This window comes from Mytilus californianus, unplaced genomic scaffold (genome assembly GCF_021869535.1).
Source record: "Mytilus californianus isolate M0D057914Y unplaced genomic scaffold, xbMytCali1.0.p SCAF_10, whole genome shotgun sequence".
Classification (NCBI taxonomy): domain Eukaryota; kingdom Metazoa; phylum Mollusca; class Bivalvia; order Mytilida; family Mytilidae; genus Mytilus; species Mytilus californianus.
This window is the reverse complement of record NW_026262582.1, coordinates 72,195,215-72,221,851: the sequence shown is the minus strand read 5'-3', so window position 1 is coordinate 72,221,851 and position 26,637 is coordinate 72,195,215. Positions and strand designations below refer to the sequence as shown.

The following is a 26,637-nucleotide window of genomic DNA, read 5'->3' as shown; positions in this document are numbered from 1 at the left end:
AACTCAACACAAACTATATGACTTCCAACAGCTTTATATGAAAATGAAGCATCTTGCAAATAGACAAATAAATTATTGCAATATACTAGTACATATATAATCTATAATCGTTGCACAATATCTGCTCTCATGTGGAAGACAGCAAGGATCTCATGATAAGAGTCAAATAACTAATAAATGAATTTCTTATAAGTTCTTGATGATCTAAGATTTAAACCTTCCGACTCAATTCGAATATTAAACATGTAGATTTATGCATCATATTCATTAACACAAAAAGATCGATACAGCCACTGGCCAATTGGCTTGCAGGGTAATACTATCTCAGAAGCCTTTTTTTCCCGAAAATACCAAATGCACATATGAAAGAGTAAAACCTCATATTATAAGTCAACAGATTACATATTTTGAGGTTTTCTGCAACTGTAAACACTCAATCGATACAGTACAGCACAGAATGCTTTTCCTGAACTTTTTTTTAATTTCCACTATTTTGTTTACCTGTTGTTATTGCACTGATCAATTTTGGGAGGGGACAGTATACCTTGTAATGACTGGTTTATTCATGCCATCCATGTGCCTGTCCTTAGTCTGCAACCTCATAAGAGCTGGTCTCTAAAACAGTTATATAAATGCTCTTTTCTTATGTCATTATGGTAATTTGGTGTTGATAGATCCTTAGTGGTCCTATTAAATCAATGTTGAAGACCATATGTTGACCTCTAGATATATTCTGTTCTTTATTGTCCTCAACTCACACTCCTAGACATAAAGCTCTCAATCATTTGTATAGCCGCTAAAATATACAGAATCTGTTGATACCTATATTTTGGCATTGCACAAAGGTCATTTTTTTCTTTGACTGTTAATGTCCTCTTTACAATAAACCCATTAGTTGTTGGATGTGTACTGTACTGATTGATATTCTAACCTTAGATACAGGATTTTTATTAGTTGATATTGGCTTTGAACTAGCTGTCAGTAACTGTGAATACTCTCAGATCTGTACTTTGAGTCTTTTTTGTTGTGAGGGATGTATAAATTCCCTGCCACGTCCAGTCTGTGTTTTTGTCAAAAAACAATTTCTGGTTTTTATCGATCTGATGAGTTAAGCCCTTTTCAACTGATTTTTATAGTTTGTTCTTTGTGTTGTAATGTAACACCAATGTGCCAGGTTAGGGGAGGGTTGGCACTTTCAAACATGTTTAACCCCCATCAATTTCCTTATGTGCCTGTCCCAAGTCAGGAACCTGTATTTCAGTGGTTGTTGTTGGTTCATGTCTGTCATATTTGTTTTTCGCATATTGTTATGTTATGAATACACCTTATCGCTAATCCCGCTTGACCCGAGAATCAGTCCCGCTCGAACTTTTGACGTCATACAACAATCACTTTTCCATTGTGGCGTCAGACATTTTCTATTATGACGTCAAAATTTTACGGGAACTTGTGTGATGTCCAGTAATGGCGGACAAATAGCGATAAGGTGTATTAGGCCGTTAGTTTTCTCAATTGAATTGTTTCATATATTTCATGTCAGAGCCTTTTATAGCCGACTAAACGGTATGGGTTTTTTAATTTTTGAAGCTGTACAGTTGCCTATAGTTACATTCACTTCATTTGAACTTTAGTGGATAGTTGTCTCAATGGCAATCATACCACATCTCCTTATTTTTATAGAGGAGAGGGGAAATGTGGTATGATTGCAAAGGAGACAACTATCTATCTGAAACCACATGATGTTGATATGAGCAACTATGGGTCACTATATGGCCTTCAACAATGAGAAAAACACTTTATTGTAACCTTGAAAAGGCTCAAGCATTTTTATCCTTTGACATACATGTTAAAAAATGTATGCAAATCCAGTATTTTGATTGGTTGAATTCTGAGTCTGAGTATGATAATCATACTCAAAATTTTGATGACTACAAGGCTTGGTCCATGTGTTAAAAGTCACTATGAATAAACATCCACTTGAGAAAAAAACAACACATATAAACTGTTATCACAGAGATATGTCTCGCCTTTTTGTAATTTTGATAATGCAAATGTTGAAATTAAAATAGCAATACTTTAATATGTAAGTTAGCAAATATTCAAAGTCGATGAACCATGACTGAAGGTACATGGCTAAACAATCTCCATGGAATGAGATGTGCCAATGCTAGTACAACTGCATACCAAATACCATTGACTTATTATAAGTCGTTCGTTCCCTTTAAACAAACCTAAACACAAACATTAACTTGTAAACTATGTAAAAGTTTCAAAGTCAATGAACCATGATCAGGGGTGGGCTATATAATCTCCATTGAAACGATACTTGCAAATGCCAATAAATTTGCATACCAAATATCATTGACTTAACATTAGCAGTTCATCTTAAACTGATCTAATCACAAACTAATACATGTAAACTAAGCAAAAGTTTCAAAGTAAATAGACCATGACTGAGGGGGCGGGGCCAAATATTCTCCATGGAAATGAGATGTGCTAATGCTTATACAACTGAACACCAATTAACATTGGCCTACCACTAATGGTTCCCCTTGAACTGACCTAATCACAAACTAATACATGTTAACTTAGCAAAATTTTCAAAGCCTATAGACCATGACTAAGGGGGCAGAGCCAAATAATCTCCATGGAAATGAGATATGCCAATGCTTATACAACTGCATACCAAATATCATTGACCTACCACTAATGGTTCCCCATAAATTGACCTAATCACAAACTAATACATGTAAACTATGAAAAGTTTCAAAGTCAATAGACCTTGACTGAGGGGGCGGGGCCAAATAATCTCCATGGTAATGAGATGTGCCAATGCTAATACAACTGCATACCAAATATCATTGACCTACCACTAGTGGTTCACCATGAACTAGACCTAATCACAAACTAATAGATTGTTGACGCAGCCGCCGCCGGAAACAGCATACCTATGTCTCACTTTTTGACTCCGACAAGGCGAGACAAAAAACAGTAAATTTGTTATGTGTTTTTTTTTTTTTTTATATATGATTGTAATACTTCATTAGGGTACAAACATTGAACCAAATGCAGGCTATAAATAGTCCTTAGCAATATTCTTTGCTAGATTTAAATAATGATATATATTTGATTGAAGAACACAGTTACATTTAATGCTATCTTTTTTTTAGGTAAACATAAGCAAAAGAAAACAACACTTAACATTCAAATCTTTCATTCTCATCATAAAGAATATTTTACAAATATTGAAAATCTTACAATGATTGGTGATTGCCCCAACAGTGATTATTTTAATTGTCTTAAAATTTACACTATTGTCTATCTGAAAACATAGCAAAGAAGTGCATGACACTTAATCTTGCTGACATACATGTATCTGAATGAACTTGGAAAAATCTGTATTCTTCTAGTTGTGTAACCATTCAAACAATCAGCTTCCATTCACATTAAATCTCTAATTATGATGATTTTAAAGTCAGTGGCTAAGTACACATTTATCTCCCTTCATAAAAAATGCCATATAACAATTAAACTACAGTCAATCCTGAAAAATAAAATGGGAAAGATAGTTAATTGGTGGAAGTTTTATCAACATAAATTATTATGTACATGTATATTAAAACATTTGTAAAGGTTTCCAACAAACCATGTGCCTCCTATGTGATTGCTGCTTAAGTGTTAAAGTGTAATGTTGAGTGCTAAACACTTTCCATTTTTTAAAATACAAAAAAATATCAAAACTTCCAAAAATTTCAGATGCTATTCCTTGATCATAAAGAAGCAACTTTTAAAGTATCATAATATTTCATAAAGTTTTCACTAAGTTATTAAGATAAAAAAAATGATCATAGTCTGCAAGCAAATGTTAACTGCAAACAATATGAATAAGAAGATGTGGTATGAGTGCCAATGAGACAACTCTCCATCCAAGTCACAATGTATAAAAAGTTAACAGTTATAGGTCAAAGTACGGCCATTTATCATTAAGTAAATATAAGGGAACTTATTGCTCTTGATATTGTCTTTTATCCAAGTTTAGAAAATTCCCTGCAGGTTTGACAAAATTATTGATGTCTGAACTTTAACCTTAGATTGTATATTAATATTAACAGCAAAAAAGTCAGTTTATTTGAAAAATATTGTTGAAGTTTCATTAAAATTTCATGAAGATAAGACAATGATATTGATGTTCAAAAAATAATAACCACAGACTGATCTAAATGTTGACAACACAGAAATAGAAAGAATGTAGAATTGCAAGGTCTTGCTTTCAAGACTTTTGTAGTTGATTTAAAGAAAAAACTAGATGTGTCAGAACGACACGAATGGCCCTGTCTCAAAAAGTAAAAAAATCTGCCATTTCAACAATACATGTGGACACAAACATGCATGGATAGTATCCAGTTCTCAAGACCAATACTAGTTTGATGAAAAATTTTCTTGATCAATGAGTAGTTAAATTTCAAACTATCAGATAATAGGAAGTGGATGTACTGCAGATCTAACATTATGTATTGAAACGACATGAAAATCAGCATATCGAAACGAAACATAAACTTGATCTGTAAATCATCATGGTAGACTCACATATCAAAAATCAGCGCAAAATCTGAAGGCGTATAGTAAAAAAGTCCTTATATTAAACTGTGATTTTCAAAGTCCAAAACCAGTAATTTTTGCAAAAATCACCAGAGCGGAACGAAACTTACACTCCATCTGTAACATATCATGGTTAACTCACATACCAAAAATCAGCGCAATATCTAAAGGCGTTTAGAAAAAAAGTCCGGATAACTGTGATTTTCAACAATTTATCAAAGTCCAAAGTCTGCAATTTAGGCAAAAATTAGCAGAGCGGAATGAAACTTAAATTTGATCTGTAACTCATCATGGTTAACTCACATACCAAAAAATCAGCCCAATATCTGAAGGCGTATAGAAAAAAAATCTGTATAACAGTGATTTTCAACAATTTATCAAAGTCCAAAGCCCGTAATTTCGGTAAAAATTAGCAGAGCGGAAAGAAACATAAACTTAATCTGTAACTCATCATGGGTAACTCACATACCAAAAATCAGCCCAATATCTGAAGGCATTTAGAAATAAAATGCTTCACTGAGCTCAGCCTGATACGACCGTAGAGGTCGAACCCTAAACAGTTGGGGCAAATTTGGACACAATATTCAAGCTTGATACTGTCTGAATTTGGATTGTGATCAAATTTTTGACATAATATAGGTTTGTGACACAAAATAATTGTGGTCAAAGATCTTATAAATCCATTGTGCAATACTGTGCAATTGAAGATTTCTTCTTGAAACTTTTCAAAAATTCGAAATTTTAAAAATTTTGGAAAAAAAATATGAATCCCTTAAAAAAATTGGGAAAAAAATTCCCCCCCCCCCCCAACTTTTTGAAACCCCCCTTGGAGCAATAACCCAAAACTCAATCCCAGCCTTTCCTCTGTAGTATGGAACCTTGTAGTACAATTTCAGAGAGATCCATACACTTACACACAAGTTATTGTCTGGAAACTAGAAAAATGCTTGTTTTTAGCCCTTTTTTGGCCCCTTATTCCTACATGTTTGGGGCAATTAATCCCAAACTCAATCCCAGCCTTCCATTTGTTATATGGAACCTTGAGGTACAATGTCAGAGAGATCCATACACTTACACACAAGTTATTGTCTGGAAACTAGAAAAATGCTTGTTTTTGGCCCTTAATTCCTAAACAGTTGGCCCCATAACCCCAAAAATGAATCCCAACCTTCTACTTGTGGTATTAAACATTGTGGTACAATTTCAGAGCAATCAAAATACTTATACACAAGTTATTATCCTGAAACTAGAAAAATGCTTGTTTTGAGTCCCTTTTTGGGCCCCTAATTCCTAAACGGTTGGACCATCATCCTAAAAATCAATCCCAATCTTCCTTTTGTGATATTGAACCTTCTTAAAAAATTTTATAGAGATCCATTTACTTAAACTAAAGTTATTGTCCGGAAACCAATGTGTCTTTGGACGATGAAGCAGAGGACAACGACATCATACGATCTCAAAAAATTTTTGGATGTCGTATAAAAAATTGAGTATAATGGTTTGTTGCGGAATGACAGAACGACAGAATGATGGACAAGGGTAAAACAATATGGCCCCGACAATTTTGTTGCGGGGCCATAAAAACATGCAGGAAATGTTCAAGGACACCATAGTTCAATCCCTGTTTTTTGGTGAAGTTGGTCCTTCTCTATCTATATTTTTCTGGGCATTGTTGTTTTTTGTGATTTTCGTTTTGCTGTTTTCTTGTGTGTTGATTTTTGTTTTTGTCTTACCCTATTTTTTTTATAATTTTAATTGCAGTCTATAAAACTTTTTATTTTCCAATTTATTCTTCATTTCATTTTCAGCATAAACACGATTAACCCCCCCCCCCCCCCCCCCCTTCCTAAAAATAAATCTATACCATAGCAATGTTCACAATGATTGTATGTGTTTACCAAGGGTCAGCTCTATAGAAATGATGTTTAAAACACAATTTGTTGTTCACTGACTAAACTAGAGGCTCTCAAGAGCCTGTGTCGCTCACCTGTATCTACTGTACATGTGGTTTTGGAAATCATGTAAAATAAGGTTAAAATCATAATAAATAGTATTAGATACCCTAATAATGATTGAGGCCAAGTTTGGTTTAATTTGGCCCAGTAGTTAAATTAAAAGCAGGTCATCCCATTGTAGTCTTACAATAGTTACTGAAGACCCCTTATCATGCTTATCATTATTTAAATTAGTTTTCAAGTTGTGACCATTTGAAATTGTGTTTTACAATTTTCCCATAGACTTCTATAGTAAACCCCTATGTTCTATTTTTAACCATGGCGGCTATGTTGGTTGGACAACAGGGTCATCGAATACATTTTTCAATCAAGATACCCTATTGAAAATTGTGGCTTAGTTTAATTCTATTTGGCCCAGTAGATTAAGTGAAGAAGATTTTTTCAAAAAAAGATTACAAAAATTTACAGTTTATCTCTATTTATTATAATTTTCAAAATAATAACCAAAAGCTGCAAAATTTCCTTAAAATTACCAATTCAGGTGCTGCAACCCAACAATGAAATGTCTGATGCATCTGAAAATTTCAGGGCAGATAGATCTTGACCTAATGAACATTTTTACCCCCCATGTCAGATTTGCTCTAAATGCTTTAGTTTCAGAGATATAAGCCAAACTGCATTTTACACCCATGTTCTATTTTTAGCCATGGCGGCCATCTTGGTTGATGGGTGCGGTCATCGGTTACATTTTTAAAACTAGATACCCTAAGGATGATTTAGGCCAAGTTTGGTTTTATTTGGCCCAGTAGTTTCAGAGGAGAAGATTTTTGTAAAAGTTAACGGATGACGATGACGATGGACAACAACGGACGCCAAGTGATGAGAAAAGCTCACTTGGCCCTTTTGGGCCAGGTGAGCTAAAAATGATCTACTTACCAAGTGTCAGCTCTCCAGGAATAACACATAATCTGTCAGGACACTCAACTGTTGTTCACTGACTAACACAAGATCTACTTACCAAGTGACAGCTCTCCAAGAATGACACATAATCTGTCAGGACACTCAACTGTTGTTCACTGACTAACTAATGATTTACTTACCAAGTGTCTGCTCTCCAGGAATGATACATAATCTGTCAGGACACTCAACTGTTGTTCACTGACTAACACAGGATCTACTTACCAAGTGTCAGCTCTCTAGGAATGACACATAATCTGTCAGGACACTCAATTGTTGTTCACTGACTAACTAATGATTAACTTACCAAGTGTCAGCTCTCAAGGAATGACACATAATCTGTCAGGACACTCAACTGTTGTTCACTGACTAACACAGGATCTACTACTGCACCTGTAATACATAAATGTTGAAATTTATCTATATATATTGGATAGGGACAGAAATTTAGCCTTGCAACAGGCCTCTAACGGCGTAAGGGACCCTAAGAGTTCCTGCAAGGGTTTCTTAAATGTGCAAAAAGTATGTCACTATTCCTACATGAGGCATGATTTTGACCGAATGTAACTGTGAATTTATATATCCCTCACAGCCAAACGGACAACCCATATTGGAAATGATTTTGATGCTGGTCTGAAGAAACCAAGGAAAGACAATATTTCTATACTCCATTCAGGTTCCTCTGTTTAAGAAAATGTGTAAAGGACTTACTAAAAGAAGGCTTTTTTAATTTTATAAAAACCTTGAAAATTTGTTTTGTAAGAGTAAAAACCCTAAATAAATCTAGATAACTGGTAAAGTTGAATACCCATGACTTCCTTTGTTTACCTCTTAATGAATACTGAACTGACTTTATAGGGTTTATTCCCAACTAAATACTTACATGGCTTCATTAGAGTTACTCCTTGACCATGATAACTGAATACTTACATGGCTTCCTAGGTGTAATAAATCTAGTCTGTGGATCAGCATCCCAGCCTTCCTTCTGTACTGCTGAAAACAATAAAAGTATTTTAGTATAAAATCAAACATATTCATGATTCATATCAATGGTAAATAGACTAACTTATATTGTAAGGTGACCTTTAAATGTTTACGTCATTGTCTTTTGCTCTTTATGGAAAGTTACATGTATCTCATTTGGAATCATACCACATTTCCTTTTTTTATATTTACAGAACACAAAATGTGAAATAGTAAGCAATCCCTGTTGATTGTGATTTTTTTTTTAAGTGAATGCTTATTATTGTGACTGATTTTCATGGTAATATCCATCTGTATATATAATATATATTCTATTAAATTTATAGTAAAGATCGATTTATTACACCTTGTGATCCGTTTATTTGGCAATCGCCAATGGCAGTCAGCAGGGTTTAAGAACATTTGTTGTTCGACCTGTTAGTCAAATGGGTTGTGTTAAAATATACTTCTTCACTTTTTTGGTCTTTTGGAAAATGTTGTTTGTGCTGTATTTAGACCCCTCTCACAAGAAATTTGTTTTGCATGCACACGTATAAAAATTGCGGTTTTTATCCAACGCAATCGTAGGTCTGAACGTTGTTTTCAATTTAGACTTGTTTATAATATATATTCAATAGACATGATAAACATTATTAGTCACACCTAAAATTGCAAGATACATTTTCAAGAATAACCTTCTTCATCTGAGATTAAGGTGAACAGTTCTAGAAGTAAAATGTATTATATGCTGAGCATCAAAACTAAACTAGAGGCTCTCAAGAGCCTGTGTCGCTCACCTGATTCTACTTTGGTTTTGGAAATCATGTAAAAATAGATTAAAATCATAACAGATACCCTAATAATGAGTGAGGCCAAATTTGGTTTAATATTGGTCTTGTAATTTAATAAAAAATCCTGGTGGCCATCTTGAACAGTAAATCGGCAACAAAGTAGCAACACTTAATCAGCACCTCATAAGAAACATTTATGCCATGTTTTGGTTTCATTCCATTCAGTGCACCTCTAGAAGAAGCATTTGTATGTATTTCCCATAGGTTCTTATGTTAAAGGAAGTCCCCCCATTGGCGGCCATCATGGATGAAGGATCAGCTGCAAAGTAACAAAACTTAATCAGCACCTCATAAGGAACATTCATGCCATGTTTGGTTTCAATCTATTCAGTATGTGGTTCTCTAAAAGAAGACATTTGTATGTATTGTCCATAGGATCCTTTGTTAAACATTGTCCCCATCTGGCAGCCATCATGGATGAAGGATCAGCTTCAAAGTAACAACACTTGGTCAGCACCTCAAAAGGAACATGCATGCCATGTTTAGTTTCATTCCATTCAATGGTTCTCTAAAAGAAAACATTTGTACGTATTTCTCATAGGGTCCTATGTTAAACTAAGTCCTCCGCTGGCGGCCATCTTAGATTATGGATCAGCTTCATAGTAACAACACTTGGTCATCACCTCATAAGGAACATTCATGCCATGTTTGGTTTCATTGCATTCAGTGGTTCTCTAAAAGAAGACATTTGTATGTATTTCCCATAGGGTCCTATGTTAAACTAAGTCCCCCGCTGGCTGCCATCTTGGATGATGGATCAGCTTCAAAGTAACAACACTTGGTCAGCACCTCGTAAGGAACATTCTTGCCATGTTTGGTTTCATTCCATTCAGTGGTTCTCTAAAAGAAGATATTTGTATGTATTTCCCATAGGGTCCTATGTTAAACTAAGTCCCCTGCTGGCAGCCATCTTGGATTATGGATCAGCTTCATAGTAACAACACTTGGTCAGCACCTCATAAGGAACATTCATGCCATGTTTGCTTTTATTCCTTTCAGTGGTTCTCTAAAAGAAGACATTTGTATGTATTTCCCATAGGGTCCCATGTTAAACTAAGTCCCCCGCTGGCGGCAATCTTGGATTACAGATTGGCTTCAAAGTAACAACACTCGGTCGGCACCTTATAAGGAACATTCATACCATGTTTGGTTTCATTCCATTCAGTGGTTCTCTAAAAGAAGACATTTGTATGTATTTCCCATAGGGTCCTATGTTAAACTAAGTCCCCCGCTGGCAGCCATCTTGGATTATGGATCGGCTTCAAAGTAACAACACTCGGTCAGCACCTCATAAGAAACATTCATGCCATGTTTGGTTTCATTCCTTTCAGTGGTTCTCTAAAAGAAGACATTTGTATGCATTTCCCATAGGGTCCTATGTTAAACTAAGTCCCCCGCTGGCGGCCATCTTGGATGATGGATCCGCTACAAAGTAACAACACTCGGTCAGCACCTCATAAGAAACATTCATGCCATGTTTGGTTTCATTCCATTCAGTGGTTCTCATAAAGAAGACGTTTGTATGTATTTCCCATAGGGTCCCATGTTAAACTAAGTCCCCCGCTGGCAGCCATCTTGGATTATGGATCGGCTTCAAAGTAACAACACTCGGTCAGCACCTCATAAGGAACATTCATGCCATGTTTGGTTTCATTCCATTCAGTGGTTCTCTAAAAGAAGACATTTGTATGTATTTCTCATAGGGTCCCATGTTAAACTAAGTCCCCTGGAGGCGGCCATCTTGGATTATGGATCGGCTTTAAAGTAACAACACTCGGTCAGCACCTCATAAGAAACATTCATGCCATGTTTGGTTTCATTCCATTTAGTGGTTCTCTAAAAGAAGACATTTGTATGTATTTCCCATAGGGTCCAATGTTAAACTAAGTCCCCTGCTGGCGGCCATCTTGGATTATGGATCAGCTTCATAGTAACAACACTTGGTCAGCACCTCATAAGGAACATTCATGCCATGTTTGCTTTTATTCCATTCAGTGGTTCTCTAAAAGAAGACATTTGTATGTATTTCCCATAGGGTCCTATGTTAAACTAAGTCCCCCGCTGGCGGCAATCTTGGATTATGGATAGGCTTCAAAGTAACAACACTCGGTCAGCACCTCATAAGGAACATTCATACCATGTTTGGTTTCATTCCATTCAGTGGTTCTCTAATAGAAGACATTTGTATGTATTTCACATAGGGTCCTTTATTAAACTAAGTCCCCCGCTGGCGGCCATCTTGGATGATGGATCCGCTTCAAAGTAACAACACTCGGTCAGCACCTCGTAAGAAACATTCATGCCATGTTTGGTTTCATTGCATTCAGTGGTTCTCTAAAAGAAGACATTTGTATGCATTTCCCATAGGGTCCTATGTTAAACTAAGTCCCCCGCTGGCGGCCATCTTGGATGATGGATCCGCTACAAAGTAACAACACTTGGTCAGCACCTCATAAGAAACATTCATGCCATGTTTGGTTTCATTCCATTCAGTGGTTCTCTAAAAGAAGACATTTGTATGCATTTCCCATAGGGTCCTATGTTAAACTAAGTCCCCCGCTGGCGGCCATCTTGGATGATGGATCCGCTACAAAGTAACAACACTTGGTCAGCACCTCATAAGGAACATTCATGCCATGTTTGGTTTCATTCCATTCATTGTTTCTTTAGAAGAAGTTCAAAATGTAAAAAGTTAACGCAGACGACGCCGGATGACGCCGGACGACGGACGCCAAGTGATGAGAAAAGCTCACTTGGCCCTTCGGGCCAGGTGAGCTAAAAAAGGCCATAACAAAACAGCCAAAAACTGTGTGTATTGTATAAAAACATTGTATATTACCTTGTACTGCTTCACCTGATGGCATATTGCAAGGGGAGATAAGTTTTTGAGGTACAAACATTTGTTACAGTAGTCTCCCTTGATACTCCATATTACCTTGTGCTGACTCACTTGAATGGCATTATTCAAAGGGAGATAAGTTCTATTCTGAGCTGCAAACATTTGTTACAGTAGTCTCCCTTGATATATGTATACATTTTTGTACCTTGTGCTGCTTCACTTGATGGCATTATGCAAGGGGAGATAATTTTTTTGTGAGGTACAAACATTTGTTACAGTAGTCTCCCTTGAAACTTCCATATTACCTTGTGCTGACTCACTTGAATGGCATTATGCAAAGGGAGATAAGTTCTATTCTGAGGTGCAAACATTTGTTACAGTAGTCTCCCTTGATATTTGTATAATACCTTGTGCTGCTTCACTTGATGGCATGCCAACGAATGCTGCTAAATCATCAACATTGATAGAATCATAGGCCTGGGCAACTAAGTTAAAAGCTCTCTTTCTGGTAGCAGCTGTAAAAATATAAAAGGCCATATATAAACCTTGTAATCAGACATATTGGAAATCATAGAAACAAGATCAATCTTTATTCTTAACCTCTTCCTTTAACAAAAATGATAAACATATTGGAAAAGGATACCTTTTTTTCTCAAAATGTTCGATTCATGAGTGAATTCCACTGATTTAAATTTCTTCATTAGGGGGAAAAGGAGGGGGGAAGGGGAATCATGTACTGTTGTGTTTTTTTTTCAGGACTAATAAGACAACTCTTGTCATGCCTGTTGATGCATTAAACTATTTTTGTTGTTTTTTTATTCACCACAAATTTAACAATTACAATCTTTCAACACATGCTACGACTGTTCATCCATTATGAGTTCATAAAGTCAAATGTAACAATTGTTCCAAGTATAGTTTAATAATTGGTGCAGGTCATTCATTTTGACACAACTAAAAAATTCATTTCTTACTCATCCTTTCCGACTATGATTAAGATTAAGTCAGATTCAAGCAAAATTTCCATTAAAGGGGAGTAAATCAAAATAAATTACTGTGTTTTAACGTCGTGACTACATAAAATGTGCAGAATATTAGTAAACAGAGTTTGAGACAACTTGTATAAGTTGTATGCCGAGTGACCTTATAAAGCATCCATGACTGGTTATAATGACTCTGACCATTCCTTGTTGAAAGCTCCTGACTAACCTAATAAAGCATCCATGACTGGTTTTAATGACTCAGACCATTCCTTGTTGAAAGCTTCATATATTCCAGGGAAATCTCTCTGCCAAATCTTCTGTCCAACAGCCCATACATTTGTTAGCTCTGGTGTGGACTGAAAATTAAAGTTCATTATCTTAATTAAATATAAATGGGGAATGCGTCCATGGGACACAGATGATGCCCCGGCTTGCATATAACGTTATAAAGGGACATAACTCAAGAATGGTAAAAGTGATGCTACCCAAATTTGTACTTGATCTGAGTTTTGGGGTAATAAGCATTGTGTATACATTTCATAACATTTAGTTGAGGCAAACTTAAGTTAGAGAACCGAAACAAAAATTCAGCAATTTTTCCATTTGTAAAGGGGCATAACTCTAGAACCGTAAAAGTGACGCCATCAAAATTCAAACTTGATTTGTGTTTTGTAGTAATGAGTATTGGGTGTAACGGTTGGTTGAGGCAAACTATAGTTATAGAACAAAAAACCAATTTTGGGATGTACAGTCATACGGACGTACAGACCGACAAGGGTAAAACTTAATGCCCCCTCCGCTACTGCAGGGGCATAAAAAGTCCAAATACATCCATCAGAATAATCTAATTCAAAAACAGGCCCTGTGTCCAGGCTTGGCTTACAAGAATCTGACAACACTCTGTTCTACTTTCTGTTCTGGTAATTTTTACATCAACCAATGAAATTTCAGCCTTCAAATTTGTGATGGTGTGTATCAATAAAACAAAACCAGAGGATCTCAAAAGGGTCTTCTACACAGAAAATAGGATGGAACCTTGACAGTTCCTCATATGGAAAGTGTGTCTACAGGATCTGTATTTTTGTCTGATTAAGGAATAATTTTATAGTTAAACATATAGAGTCCAATGCATTACAAATTTTTTTTCAACTTTCTAGGACAATTCAAAAAGTTTTTTTATAATGCAAAGAGGGCCTTTTCTCCTTTTCTGCTACAAACAACATTGCACACTTTCATTATTTTTTTTTCTTGTCTGTTTTGGTAGTGTGTTGTTGTATAAATCAAGTATAATCATGATAATGTACCACTATCTAGAGGGTTGTGCTAAAATGAGAAACGAAATAGAAACGCAAAGAAACAAAACGAAAAATTGACGAAACGAAACATAACGAAACAAAACGAAATATAATGAAATACATTTCTTGTGGACAAAAAATTATCTAATTAGTTCTTTTAAATTCAAAACTTAATCATTCCCTTTTTTTTGCATTAAAAGCACACACAAGAATAAATCGAAGATATTCGGTGAAATTACTCATTTCCGGAATAAAAAAAATATTATTCTTTGTATTATGGATTGCACTAAGCAGGAACTGCTTATCCTACCGAAGGCACATGAGTTCATCCCTATATTTGTTGTAAAGGGGTTCCTACTGTTTTTGGTCTACTTTTTGGAGTGAGAGTACCACATAGCACCCCATCATACTAAATGAACACAATAACATATTACAGTTCATTCCGTGGAGGGTGACATATGGAACTCTTTCCTTTGTACTAAACAATATCGACTGGATATTTCGTGCTCCGTCAAGATACATGGATACATTTGTCCTAAAAATTCGGGCTTGTACCGATGGTTAATGCTTTTGATTATGCCTTAGTTAAAGGTAGACAAGAAAAAAATACCCAATCGTCTTTTTTACAACGCCTTATTATACAGGATAATGACTCATCACCGGTTATTTCACACATATAAGGTACATAATAATGGGTGTCACTAGTGGATTAGGAACTGCTGATCCTGCAGGAATAATAGAAATCCGCCTCTTGTTTTTCGGTGGGTTCGTGTTTATCAATTATTATTTTTCCTCTGTTAGTTTTGGTGTTTTTTGGTTTTTTCTGCCTAATTACACGAATTTTTCATTGCCACCTAAGACTTAGGGAGTACTACTAAAACCAAAGGTAATTTGCATTACAAAGATGTGAAACAACAAACAGCAACCATGCCATGGAATAGCAAACTCCACACAGGCACTAAATAAACTGGACCGGTTAGAACTATATGTTAGACTAAGAGACTATAAAATGCCAAAGTTGCTATTTGGTTTGCGAGTATACCACAAAATGGTAAAAAAAAAAGGCAGAGGACACTTCAAAACTCATAAGTTGAAGTGAAACTTACAGTACCATGGCAATAAACGAAAAACCACGAAAAAACAAACAAGTTCACAAAACACTACATAGTAAACTTAAGACTGAGCAACACGAATCCTACCAAAAATCATGCTTGATCCTATGTGCTCTGGAAGAGTTAGCAGATCCTGCTCTACATGTGTATATATATACAAATCGGACAATTATGCAAACATGTTTAACCCTGCCGCATTCTCTATGTGCTTGTCCCTAATCAGGAGCTTTTAACTCAGTTGTTTTCAATCGTAGCTGTCTGTCATAATTGTTTTCGTTTATTGTTTTATCATATATGTATACATATTTAAGATATAAGATAAAATATAAGATATTTTTATTTTCCAAATTAGGTCCCCAGGTGGCATACACATATAACAAATATAATTGTTACAACATACAGTATTTTACATGACATTCATATAATACACATAAAATATTGATATAAAGTCATACAGGCTATTATATGTTAAAATAAAAAAGTATTTAAGAGTTGCTACTCCAGAGATGTGGCAAACGTTGATTTTATAATATTTTTGCTGGAAATGTATAAATATAATTGATTGTTTAGCTGCAATAGGTACCAAGGGACGATGCTCTAGGATTGTGAGCTTAAGAGCTCTAACAAGCCTCCTCATATCTGATGCAGAGAAACAAACGCAAATGTAACAAAAGTTCAAGTTGATTCAGAGTAAATAAAATATACTGCAGTAATATGTATTGAGATATAACCTGTCGTTTTTTGATAATATAAAATGATTTTTATTTCATTTCATTTCATTTCGTATTGTAAATTTTTCGTTTCGTTTTGTTTTGTTAATTTTTTGTTTTGTTTTGTTTTGTTTCGTTATTTTTCGTTTCGTTCATTTTGTTTCGTTTCGTTCATTGCATTTCTATTTCATTTCTCATTTTAGCACAACCCCTGTCTAGAACATGAATGAAATATTTGTCACTGGACATTAAGGAAGCAACTCTTAATCAATATAATGTATGTTCAAGGCTGAATGCTGTAGATTATCAATTTCCCTACCTTTAGCATGTCTAGGCAACACCCGCGGGAAATATGAATTTTCCAGGAAGAAGAAAATCTTTATTTCTCATTTCAAGATCCCATTTTGAGTTGATCACAATCATGACAATGGTTCTTCTGAATTTCTTTAATATCTAACAGTGCTGATGATTTCAATTAACTTTAAACAAAAATTTCTTAAAATAACTGACTGACCATTTACAATGATTTAAAGTAATTTCAGCCAATCAAACAGAATTGACAGGAAATACAGAAAATAATGATGAAGATGAGAGAAGTTTAAGTAAATCATTCATTTGTATTCAGAACATATCATAATTTCTGTGAATAGCATCTGATGTCTGTTAAATTACCTACTGTTTTTATTTGGGCTGGAATTCTTTTCCATACAAATTTGGCCTCACATCTGAAACAGAGATATAGTTTTTTATTACTCAGAACCAAACATTTCCTTCTAAGTTATTTGATGATCTGCAATATTATCTCTACATAAAACACATTTTGAAAATATTTACAACTGTGATGGTTTTATTTAAAATATTGAAAAGTCCACTCTCAAAAGGACTGTGTTATTTCAAACATGCTTTATATAGTGAAAACTGTTGTATATTATTTTAAATACTACTGGAATAAGGGAGATAATTCAAATGTAATTACTATGTCAGCAGTGAAAAAATGCATAATTATGAATTAAAAGACATGTTTTCTATTTTGTCTAAAGATTGATTTGATTACATGAACAGATGTTTACAATAGGTATTGATACTTGTATGTCAATGTATGTAAACAAAATTTTCTTTGACTATAGGGTTTAACCAAAAATGTCAACAGAAAATAATATTTGACAAAGACTGCAAGAAATGACAAGGTGACTTCAACTTCGCTTTCGAGCACCCAACAAATAACTTCAGCATTTGGTAGGGGACTTGTTTGCCCAATTTGCCGCGTCTGTGAGCTTTGTAATTGGCAAATTTTCAGATCAGACATCTTTCACCAGTATTTTTGTGTCATTACACTTATTATTTATAACGATTGACAAAACCCGTTTCTTGCGAGTTAAGACACATTATACAGGGTTTAAGCTAGGATTTTGAGGGCTTTAGTCACTTTTGCGCGGGATGAAAATCAACCTTATTTTGGGTAGCAGCAAGCTTAAGGGACCTAGGATGTATATTACTATCTATACATCTTTGTCAGACTTTGAAGGACTTAGGCATACTAGGCAGTTACTGCATGATTTGACTGATGTGGCACTTTAATATAAGATTATGATATAAAATCTAGAAATCTAGTTCACAATTTCACTTCAGTTAGTTTCAGGGTACATTCCTATACCTAATCAGCAAAAGTTGGGATCCATATTTTTTAAACCAGGAATCACAGCATAAATGAACTTGTAAGGACTATTTCACTGCATTATTCCTACTCATTATCCTTAAAAATGTTTTAAAGCGATATTTAGAATTAATTCTATAAAGTTGGAACCAAGGATTTGTACAAATCCTTATTGGAACAATTCTAATGACTTTAAATTGTAAATTTATCATGAATAGATCACGTTTACTTTCGATTTCCAAATGAAATGAAAACGGGAAGTGACAAGTGGATAATAAATTCAGAATGAATCCGGATTCATCTACGGATTGTTCGTGTTTAAAAAATTATCATTTTTTAAATCAAATTTGCTAAATAAGAACTATATTTGTCTCTCTCGTTTAGTTTGATACTTAATTATTTCGTATTTTACGTTTCAGTGTCTTTAAAATTATTCATAAGAATACTTTCGCGCATGCGCAGTTCAACGTAAAGGAAGCACCTGTTTGACTTGTGAAAACATTTCTGAATGTTATGAATAAAGTTCTATCTTTTTAATCGAAATTGTCAAAAGTTTTTGATTAAAAGTTATATGAAATATGACGAAAATACGTTCATTTGACGAAACTACGACAAGCGAACTGCAAATTGTGATCGTTTGAGAAATATTGAAATTAAGATGCGAACTGTCCGATAGAAAACTCAAATGACGAAACTACGACAAATGAATTGCAAATTGTGCTCGTTTGATAAATATTGATATTGAAATGCCGACTGACTGATTTTACTGGGGAAAATAATTATAATGATCAATTATGAGGTTGATAAATAATTAACGGATTAGTGACCCATCCGATGGCGTTAAGCGGATTATCTGTAATCACAACTTATAACACCTGTAACAAAAAAAATTGTTGTAAATGTTAATTAGCTGAGGGTCATAAACTTGTCAGAAACAATAAGACAGGTAGAATTATAGTATTTTCATGCGAAAATATTTCCACTCTTTCCAAATTTAAGTGACGAAATTGATTTGGAATACTTTCGTCATTTTGAAAACCGTTTCGTAAATGGCGAAAATGACGAGCGCTAGCAAAATCACTGATTATACCAGTCGACCAAAAGACTTACATTTCGTTATGTAGCAGATGCAGGGCTAACAGCTGTGTGTATTGTTGAGCTGTTGCTACTCCACCTGGTGACTACAAAATAAAGAAAGATAGCATTGTATTGTGCAGTCTTCAAATAAAGCTCTGAATCCACAGGCCCAAAGTCCAATTCTATTCTGTGTTGAAGGCCCATTGGTGGCCTTCATCTGTTTTCTGCTCTTTGGTCAGGTTGTTGTCTCTTTGACACATTCCCCATTTCCATTCTCAATTTTTTATGGTGTAATACTGCTTTAAGATTTTAAAAAAGATCATAAACTGTACCTGAAAATTGTTAAAACAACAATGGATTATTGTTTGTAATTGATGGAAGTTCATACAAGTTTTTTGCAAAATAACCAATCACATCATTATTAATGGAGTATTGAGAAAACTTCAAACTGAAAGCCAATGAATTATTTTTTAATGTGTATTCTAACTATTTAAAGTTCTATAAGTGCTGATGACTTCAAATAGAAGGAAAGAAAACGAAAAAAAAATAACACTAGGTGCCAGTTGAATAAGAAAATGCTGAAATGACTTAATTCTGTATTCTGTAAAGAGGTTCCTGTAAAAGAGGGGCGAAAGATACCAAAGGCACATTCAAACTCATAGATTGAAAATAAACTGACAACGCCATGGCTAATGTAAATGATAACTTCAAAAATATTTAGCCTTTAGGTGTTGATTTGACTACATGATACATCAGTAAACATGGTAAATGCCGATTTGAATTTTTCTATTTGACGGAAGAGAGCACATGGGGCAGAAAGATTTCAATAAACATGTATGAAGAATGTTTACGTCAAGTTCTTGATTTTGCAAATCTATCTGCATTCTTTGAAAATTTTCATGAGCCGCAACTGCAACTTCCGCAGCCATATTGTGCGAATTTGGTAGTCAACAAAGTTTTGTTCAGATTGTTCTTTTTAGGAACTAACAAAAAGTAGTTAAAAAATTAGAAAATAAGTTAAAACAACAGCGCACTACCGCAATCCAAAAACTACATTAAAGTCGAAAAGTCAAGGCTGGGACACTTTAAAAAGATGTATCATGTTATTATTTGTACTGAATAACCTATTTATACAAGTGAATATATCAAAAATACCAGATGAACAAATATTTATTTTCATAATACCTCAAATTCACCACTATTACTGTCTATACTGTTTTCTATTCTATCTAATGAGGGGCCTGATGGGTTATTTTCGTTCTTCGTGATCGGCGCATTTTCGCTATCGTGATCTGTTTTTCTACAGATTTAATTTTTTTTTCGTGATCCGTAAGGAAAATATGCTCTGATTAATATATCTTAATTCAAGCCAGAAAAATATAGCATATTTCGAAAGAAATGGCCATTTTACCGGCACAGCAATATTGTGAATTTGTTGTCAGTGCCGGAAAAATAGAAAATATGCTTTTTTGACGGCTATAGGTAGCGGAAGCCAAGGTAAGATTTATTTTGTTTACATATATGCAGTTCAAAGAACTGACTTTTATTTCAAAAGCAAAGTTAATTTAAACATTTTTGATTTTTTGAAGCTATGTGATTGATTTTGTATATTTAAGGAATGACTGTAATATTTTTTCTGTCTATGAAGAAATAACTTCTTCTTCTTAGTATCAGCCTCCTTTAATTAAAAGCACCTCCAAATATATATGGAGTTTTGCCTTAACTTTAAAATTTAAAAGGATAAAACAAAAATGTTCTTTTTCCAACATATGTACAGCACATATAAATAAACAATAAAAGTGTCATGCAAGGCATATTTACATGAACCTTTTTGTTATAAATTAATCTACCATACAAGTAGATTCACTTACATGTATGTATGTATCTCAGTTTTATTTATAATTAAAAATATGTTTCATTTGAATTTGCTTTTTAATATGCATAAAAGATACATTAAAAGGAGGTTTTATTCAATAAGGTCTATGTATTAAAATAATAGGTTAAGATGTAAGAATTTAGTAAAATCTAAAAAGGCAGGTTTTCTCAGTGGAATGTTATATGTACTTCATGATCAATGTATATAAAAATCATAATAAAGTAATAGAAGCTTGTTTTGTCACCATCAGTAAATTTAAAAGGATATATACATGATAAGGACCCTATCATAAATGTATTAGCGAGTTAAAAGATAGGAATGCTTATTAATTATTTAAATTTCTTACAATTATTAAATGACAGACTCTGTGTTGGTATATATATGTCACTTATGATAATCATTATTCTCATTTGATTGTCATTTCCTCCACTTAAAGATATATGTATATTTATATACGTATATATATATGCAATATGTGTCTTGCTATTTGTTGTCCATAATTTTCAATCTTTCTATATGCATTTGGAATAACATATTTCTGGTTTTGCTTTCAATATTTTCCATGAATTTTTCACAGTTATCAAATAGCTCCTTATATTTTGAACAGTCTATTAGCAGTTGTACTATCGCAGTTTTGTTCATGAAGGTGCAGTTCCATTTTGCTGGTGTGATTTTATCAGTGATCTCTTTTCTTATATCAAGGAAATATTTTTCTCTCGTAGTACTAAGTATGGGACAGGTTGTCAGGAAATGAGTTATGTCTTCATTGTCAGTTTTACATAATTGGCATATTGGTTCTACTGTATAGGGAGTGAATTTATGTTTGTCTGCCTGAAGTATGTATGTTCCAGTTATCATTCTAGTCTTGATTATTGCTTTTCTAAGTTCAAAACGAGGCAAATGCTTTACTTTCCAGACTTTATGATGTTTATTGATCTCGAAGTTTTCCGTATTCATAAACTTTAAGCTAGATTTTCTTTCAGATTCTGTTAAGGTCTTGTCCTTCCAAAATTTGTCTATTGTCAGCTTGATGGTTCTTTTCCAATGTTCTTTCTTTGGAACATTGCCTTGAAGTTGTATAATGGTTGGAAGTTCATACATAACTTATATATCCATAACTCTTGAAAAGAAGCTACTTTTGTTATCAAAATTTGTTGTTATTTGTCTTTCCATAAGCTGATGTATTTTTTCATTTTCGCATGTTTGTTACTTGAGTTTCTGATATTTGTCATCTGGCAGGCTATTTCCATCTTTACAATTGAATGTGCAGATGTATTTGCACTTGATTTTTCCTCAATTTTATACTCTGTAACTAACTTTTTGTCTTGTACAAGTATAAAATCTATTTGTGAGGATGAATTTCCAGCATGATGAAAAAAGGTATGGGTATTTTCTATTTCAACACCAGTAGTCAAGTTTACATCGCCAATAAATTTTCTTAGTATTTTATCATGCTTGTTTGCTCTGGAAGTTTGTAATGTACCATTCAGATCTCCTGTTAGCACTATTTTGTGTGTATTTTCATACTTCTGTATTATGTCAAAAATAATGTCCAGGCACTCCATATATTCATGTTGTGAATTCGTTGTATGTGTTGGCATGTAGGCATTGATAAGGCATATATCATTGGTTGATGTAATATTGACTGCTATAACCCTCTCATTTCCATCTTTTAGGTTTTTAATTTTGCTGGACCATTGTAATGGCCAGAGTATGGATACTCCTCCCTTTCCTTTCGGTAACTTGAAGCTATCCAGAGGATCATTTGTATCGGAACATCTAGTATGATCTTCCATTGTTGGAATGAGTTTTTTTACTTCGTTTTTTTGAAAGTCCCATAGGAAATGCTCTTGTAGACATAGTATTGTATTTGAGAGATCTAAAGAGTGAAGATATGCAATATTGGTTTTCAATCCTTCAATATTGCATGTTATGATGTTTATGTTCTTTCTTAAATTTCCTGATGGTTTGTTTTTCTTTCTGATAATTCTGGGGGTAGTCCTTTTTGGCTTGTGATCCGAAAATGGTGACCATTATTTGAAGATTGTTGTAGACCCATTAGATTGGACTCATCTTGTGTATAATCTTCCTTTTGTACCCTGTTGGGTTTGTTGTTTATCTCCTCACTGACATTTTGAATTACATCAGTTTCAACATTTTGTTCACAGTTGTTCTGAGGTAGTGTTTCATTATTATTCTCTTGGATGTCTGTGATTGTACTGTGAGGTTCTATATCAACTGTATGCATGTCTATAGGTGGCTGCTGTTCATCTGTAGACCTAGACACCACCGATTCATTCGGGTATCGCATGTGCTGTGATGTTGTTCTGTTCTCAGTATTATGTGTAGGCATATTTTGTTGAAGTTGAGCGCCATTATAGCCTTGGTTGATATGCATATTCTGCCTTGTTGTTCCATATTCTGTTCTACTATTATATGTTGGAGTCCTAGGCTATGTCTGAAGTTATGTATTGTATTTGGTGGCATTTGTAAGTTATGCATAGAATTTGGTGGTGCTTGGGTGAAGTTGTGCATTGGATTCATTGGCATTTGCATAAAGTTGTGCATTGGATTTGGCGGTATATGCATTGGATTTGGCGTCATTTGCATTAGATTTGGCGGTATATGCATTGGATTTGGCGTCATTTGCATTAGATTTGGCGGTATATGCATTGGATTTGGGGTCATTTGCATTAGATTGTGTGCATATGCATTATATTTGGTGGCATATGCATTGGAATTGGTGGCATACACATTGGATTTAGAACTGGCTGTGTTGGTATATGCGTATTATGGAATGCATAAGGTGGTGCATGCATATAGGATTGCATTACATTTGGTAGTATATAGCGACCGTTTCCAGGTAGCCCTTGGTATAATCCATGATGATGTGGTATGCTATGCCTATTTTGTAAAGCCATTTGTGTGGTTAGCGCAGTTTGGATACACATGTTCTGCATCATTTGGTTTTCCATTATTTTTAATCTGTTCTCTAGATGCATTTCCTTCATTTGGTTTTGTAACTGTTGGTACATGTATGTATTGTGTGTATCACTATTTGGTCCTACATGTATATTGTCTGTTATACGTTGTTGCGCTTGGACATTTTGTTGCGATTCTTCTCTTCTAGTAACTGTGTCTAGGACTGCCTTCAAGTGCTTGATTTCATTCTCTAGGTTAAGTATCCTAGTTTTTTTAGCAATGATAGTTTCCTCTTTGTCGTTTTTGCTCTTGGTGCCCTTTTGATTCTTTTTCACCAGACTCTCATTTGTTCTTTTCTCCTTCACATTTTCTGCCATGTTTATTGTTGGTCCTGTTTCATTACCAATTACTGGTCTTTGCTTTGATTTTGCTGTTCCTTCTGTCCTTTCATTGGTGTTAGGCGTAAAGATCAATTTCAAATCAGTTTCTTCCCTATCTATCTTTTCTCTCATCTGGTTTTGTATATTGTTAGACCTGGGTGGTAATTCTTGGTCTATACTGATGGTTATGGGATCAAGTTCATTCCTTGATCTGATGTGAGCATTGTGTTGTATCTCTTCTTGCTCATCTTGTGTGCTTCCTGTGTTGGTACATATGTTTATGTTATCGTCTTCTGTAGATGGATCACACTCTGTTATGTTTCTTCTTTCATACAATATATCATCATTACATAATGTACAGATGTAATCTAACTGCTTCAGCTCATTTTCTCCAACTTTGCTAGACAGGTTTTCACATTGGTAATGGTACCAGTAGTCGCATCTGTCACAACCAATCCCTTCGTCTACGTATTTATTGCAGTACGGACATATAAAGTTGTCAGGACTTGTGATGTTAGTATTACCAGCTGGATTTGACGGTTCATCTTTAAATTCAGACTGTTCCCTTTTTTTTCTCAAGCATGTTTCTGATCTGACTTGTTTAACTTCTGTATTGGCGGTTTGTTCAATACACAAGATCTCCTCATCCGGGTTATTAAGCCGTTCTTTCTTGTTCTTTTCCTGAGCTATTGATTTTCGTATGGTTTCTGAGGAACAATTTCTCAACTGAGATAGGTATGTTTGAATACTGTTGTTGAGGATGTTAATCTCTCTGTGGGCGTTGGTTAGCTTTTCACATAGCTTATCAAATATGTTGTTAATAAATAAATCCACTCTGCTGCCATTCACATTGATTTTGCAAGTTGTGTGATACATGTTTATAGTAAATTTTAGCATATTTCCTGTTTCTCCATTAAGTTTTTGGTTAAATACTTTGTAACAGGAGTCTACTGTTAGTCCTGAATTTTCTACACCATTTTGGACGGGTAGAATTACAAATTGGTCTTTCATTACCTCACTTGTTTAGTATCTCCTGTTTGCTGGTTTCGTATGCTCCAGTGCTCAATTCTATGACAAAGTTTTTTCCGGGCTTTAATTCAAATTTTATATGTTCTTTCTGGCATGCCTCCATTTTTTGTTCTAGAGCAGTATTTCTATCCAGGGTATAGGATCTTGTTGTTATGGTGCTGGTTCGCAGGTCTCTGGTTATGCAATTTTTCTTCATTCTTTGCACCTGCATTTTGAAGTTTATATTGGTAACAATAGGGAGTACTTATAGTCTATATATATATATATATATATATACAAGTCTAAATTGAAAAAAACGTTCAAACCTATGATTGCGTTGGATAAAAACCGCAATTTTTATACGTGTGCATGCAAAACAAATTTCTTGGTAAAGGGGTCTAAATACGGCACAAACAACATTTTCCAAAAGACCAAAAAGTGAAAAAGTATATTTTAACAAAACGCATTTGACTAGCAGGTCGAACAACGGATGTTCTTAAACCCTGCTGACTGCCATGGCGATTGCCAAATAAACGGATCACAGATGTAACAAAATGGATCATAATTTTAATCTAATACCAAATAGAAAACAAAAAACTTGCGGAAAAGATGGTATACCGCAAACATGAGGTGCAAAAATTTGTACACCATATCCGGATTTCGACAATTAATGTCTCTTCAGTGATGTTAGGAATCGAAACGGTATTTGGAAGGCCATATAATGTACCTCAATTTGGAATTGACTCTTGAATTTTGAAGAGTCGAAATAGGATGAACGGATCATATAAACCCGAAGGCAAATATAATACAAGCCCAAACGAAAAAATATAAACAAGTCTAAATTGAAAACAACGTTCAAACCTATGATTGCGTTGGATAAAAACCGCAATTTTTATACGTGTGCATGCAAAACAAATTTCTTGGTAAAGGGGTCTAAATACAGCACAAACAACATTTTCCAAAAGACCAAAAAGTGAAAAAGTATATTTTAACAAAACGCATTTGACTAGCAGGTCGAACAACAGATGTTCTTAAACCCTGCTGACTGCCATGGCGATTGCTAAATAAACGGATCACAGATGTAACAAAATGGATCATAATTTTAATCTAATACCAAATAGAAAACAAAAAACTTGCGGAAAAGATGGTATACCGCAAACATGAGGTGCAAAAATTTGTACACCATATACGGATTTCGACAATTAATGTCTCTTCAGTGATGTTAGGAATCGAAACGGTATTTGGCAGGCCATATAATTTACCTCAATTTGGGATTGACTCTTGAATTTTGAAGAGTCGAAATAGGATGAACGGATCATATAAACCCGAAGGCAAATATAATACAAGCCCAAACGAAAAAATATAAACAAGTCTAAATTGAAAACAACGTTCAAACCTATGATTGCGTTGGATAAAAACCGCAATTTTTATACGTGTGCATGCAAAACAAATTTCT

The 26,637-nt window shown here is 34.4% G+C and overlaps 1 protein-coding gene across 1 annotated transcript; it reads right to left on the bottom strand.

The window, feature by feature from the left end:
• Positions 1-3,125: 3,125 nt before the first annotated feature.
• On the bottom strand, positions 3,126-19,936 carry LOC127718478 (COP9 signalosome complex subunit 8-like). The gene is made up of 8 exons (XM_052224524.1): positions 19,847-19,936; positions 19,029-19,099; positions 16,941-16,989; positions 13,374-13,503; positions 12,572-12,679; positions 8,442-8,504; positions 7,819-7,904; positions 3,126-3,544 (listed from the first exon to the last, which is right to left on the bottom strand). Exons 1-7 carry the CDS (start codon positions 19,922-19,924, stop codon positions 7,825-7,827), a joined length of 579 nt encoding a protein of 192 aa, XP_052080484.1. The 5' UTR covers positions 19,925-19,936; the 3' UTR covers positions 3,126-3,544; positions 7,819-7,824.
• Positions 19,937-26,637: the final 6,701 nt, after the last annotated feature.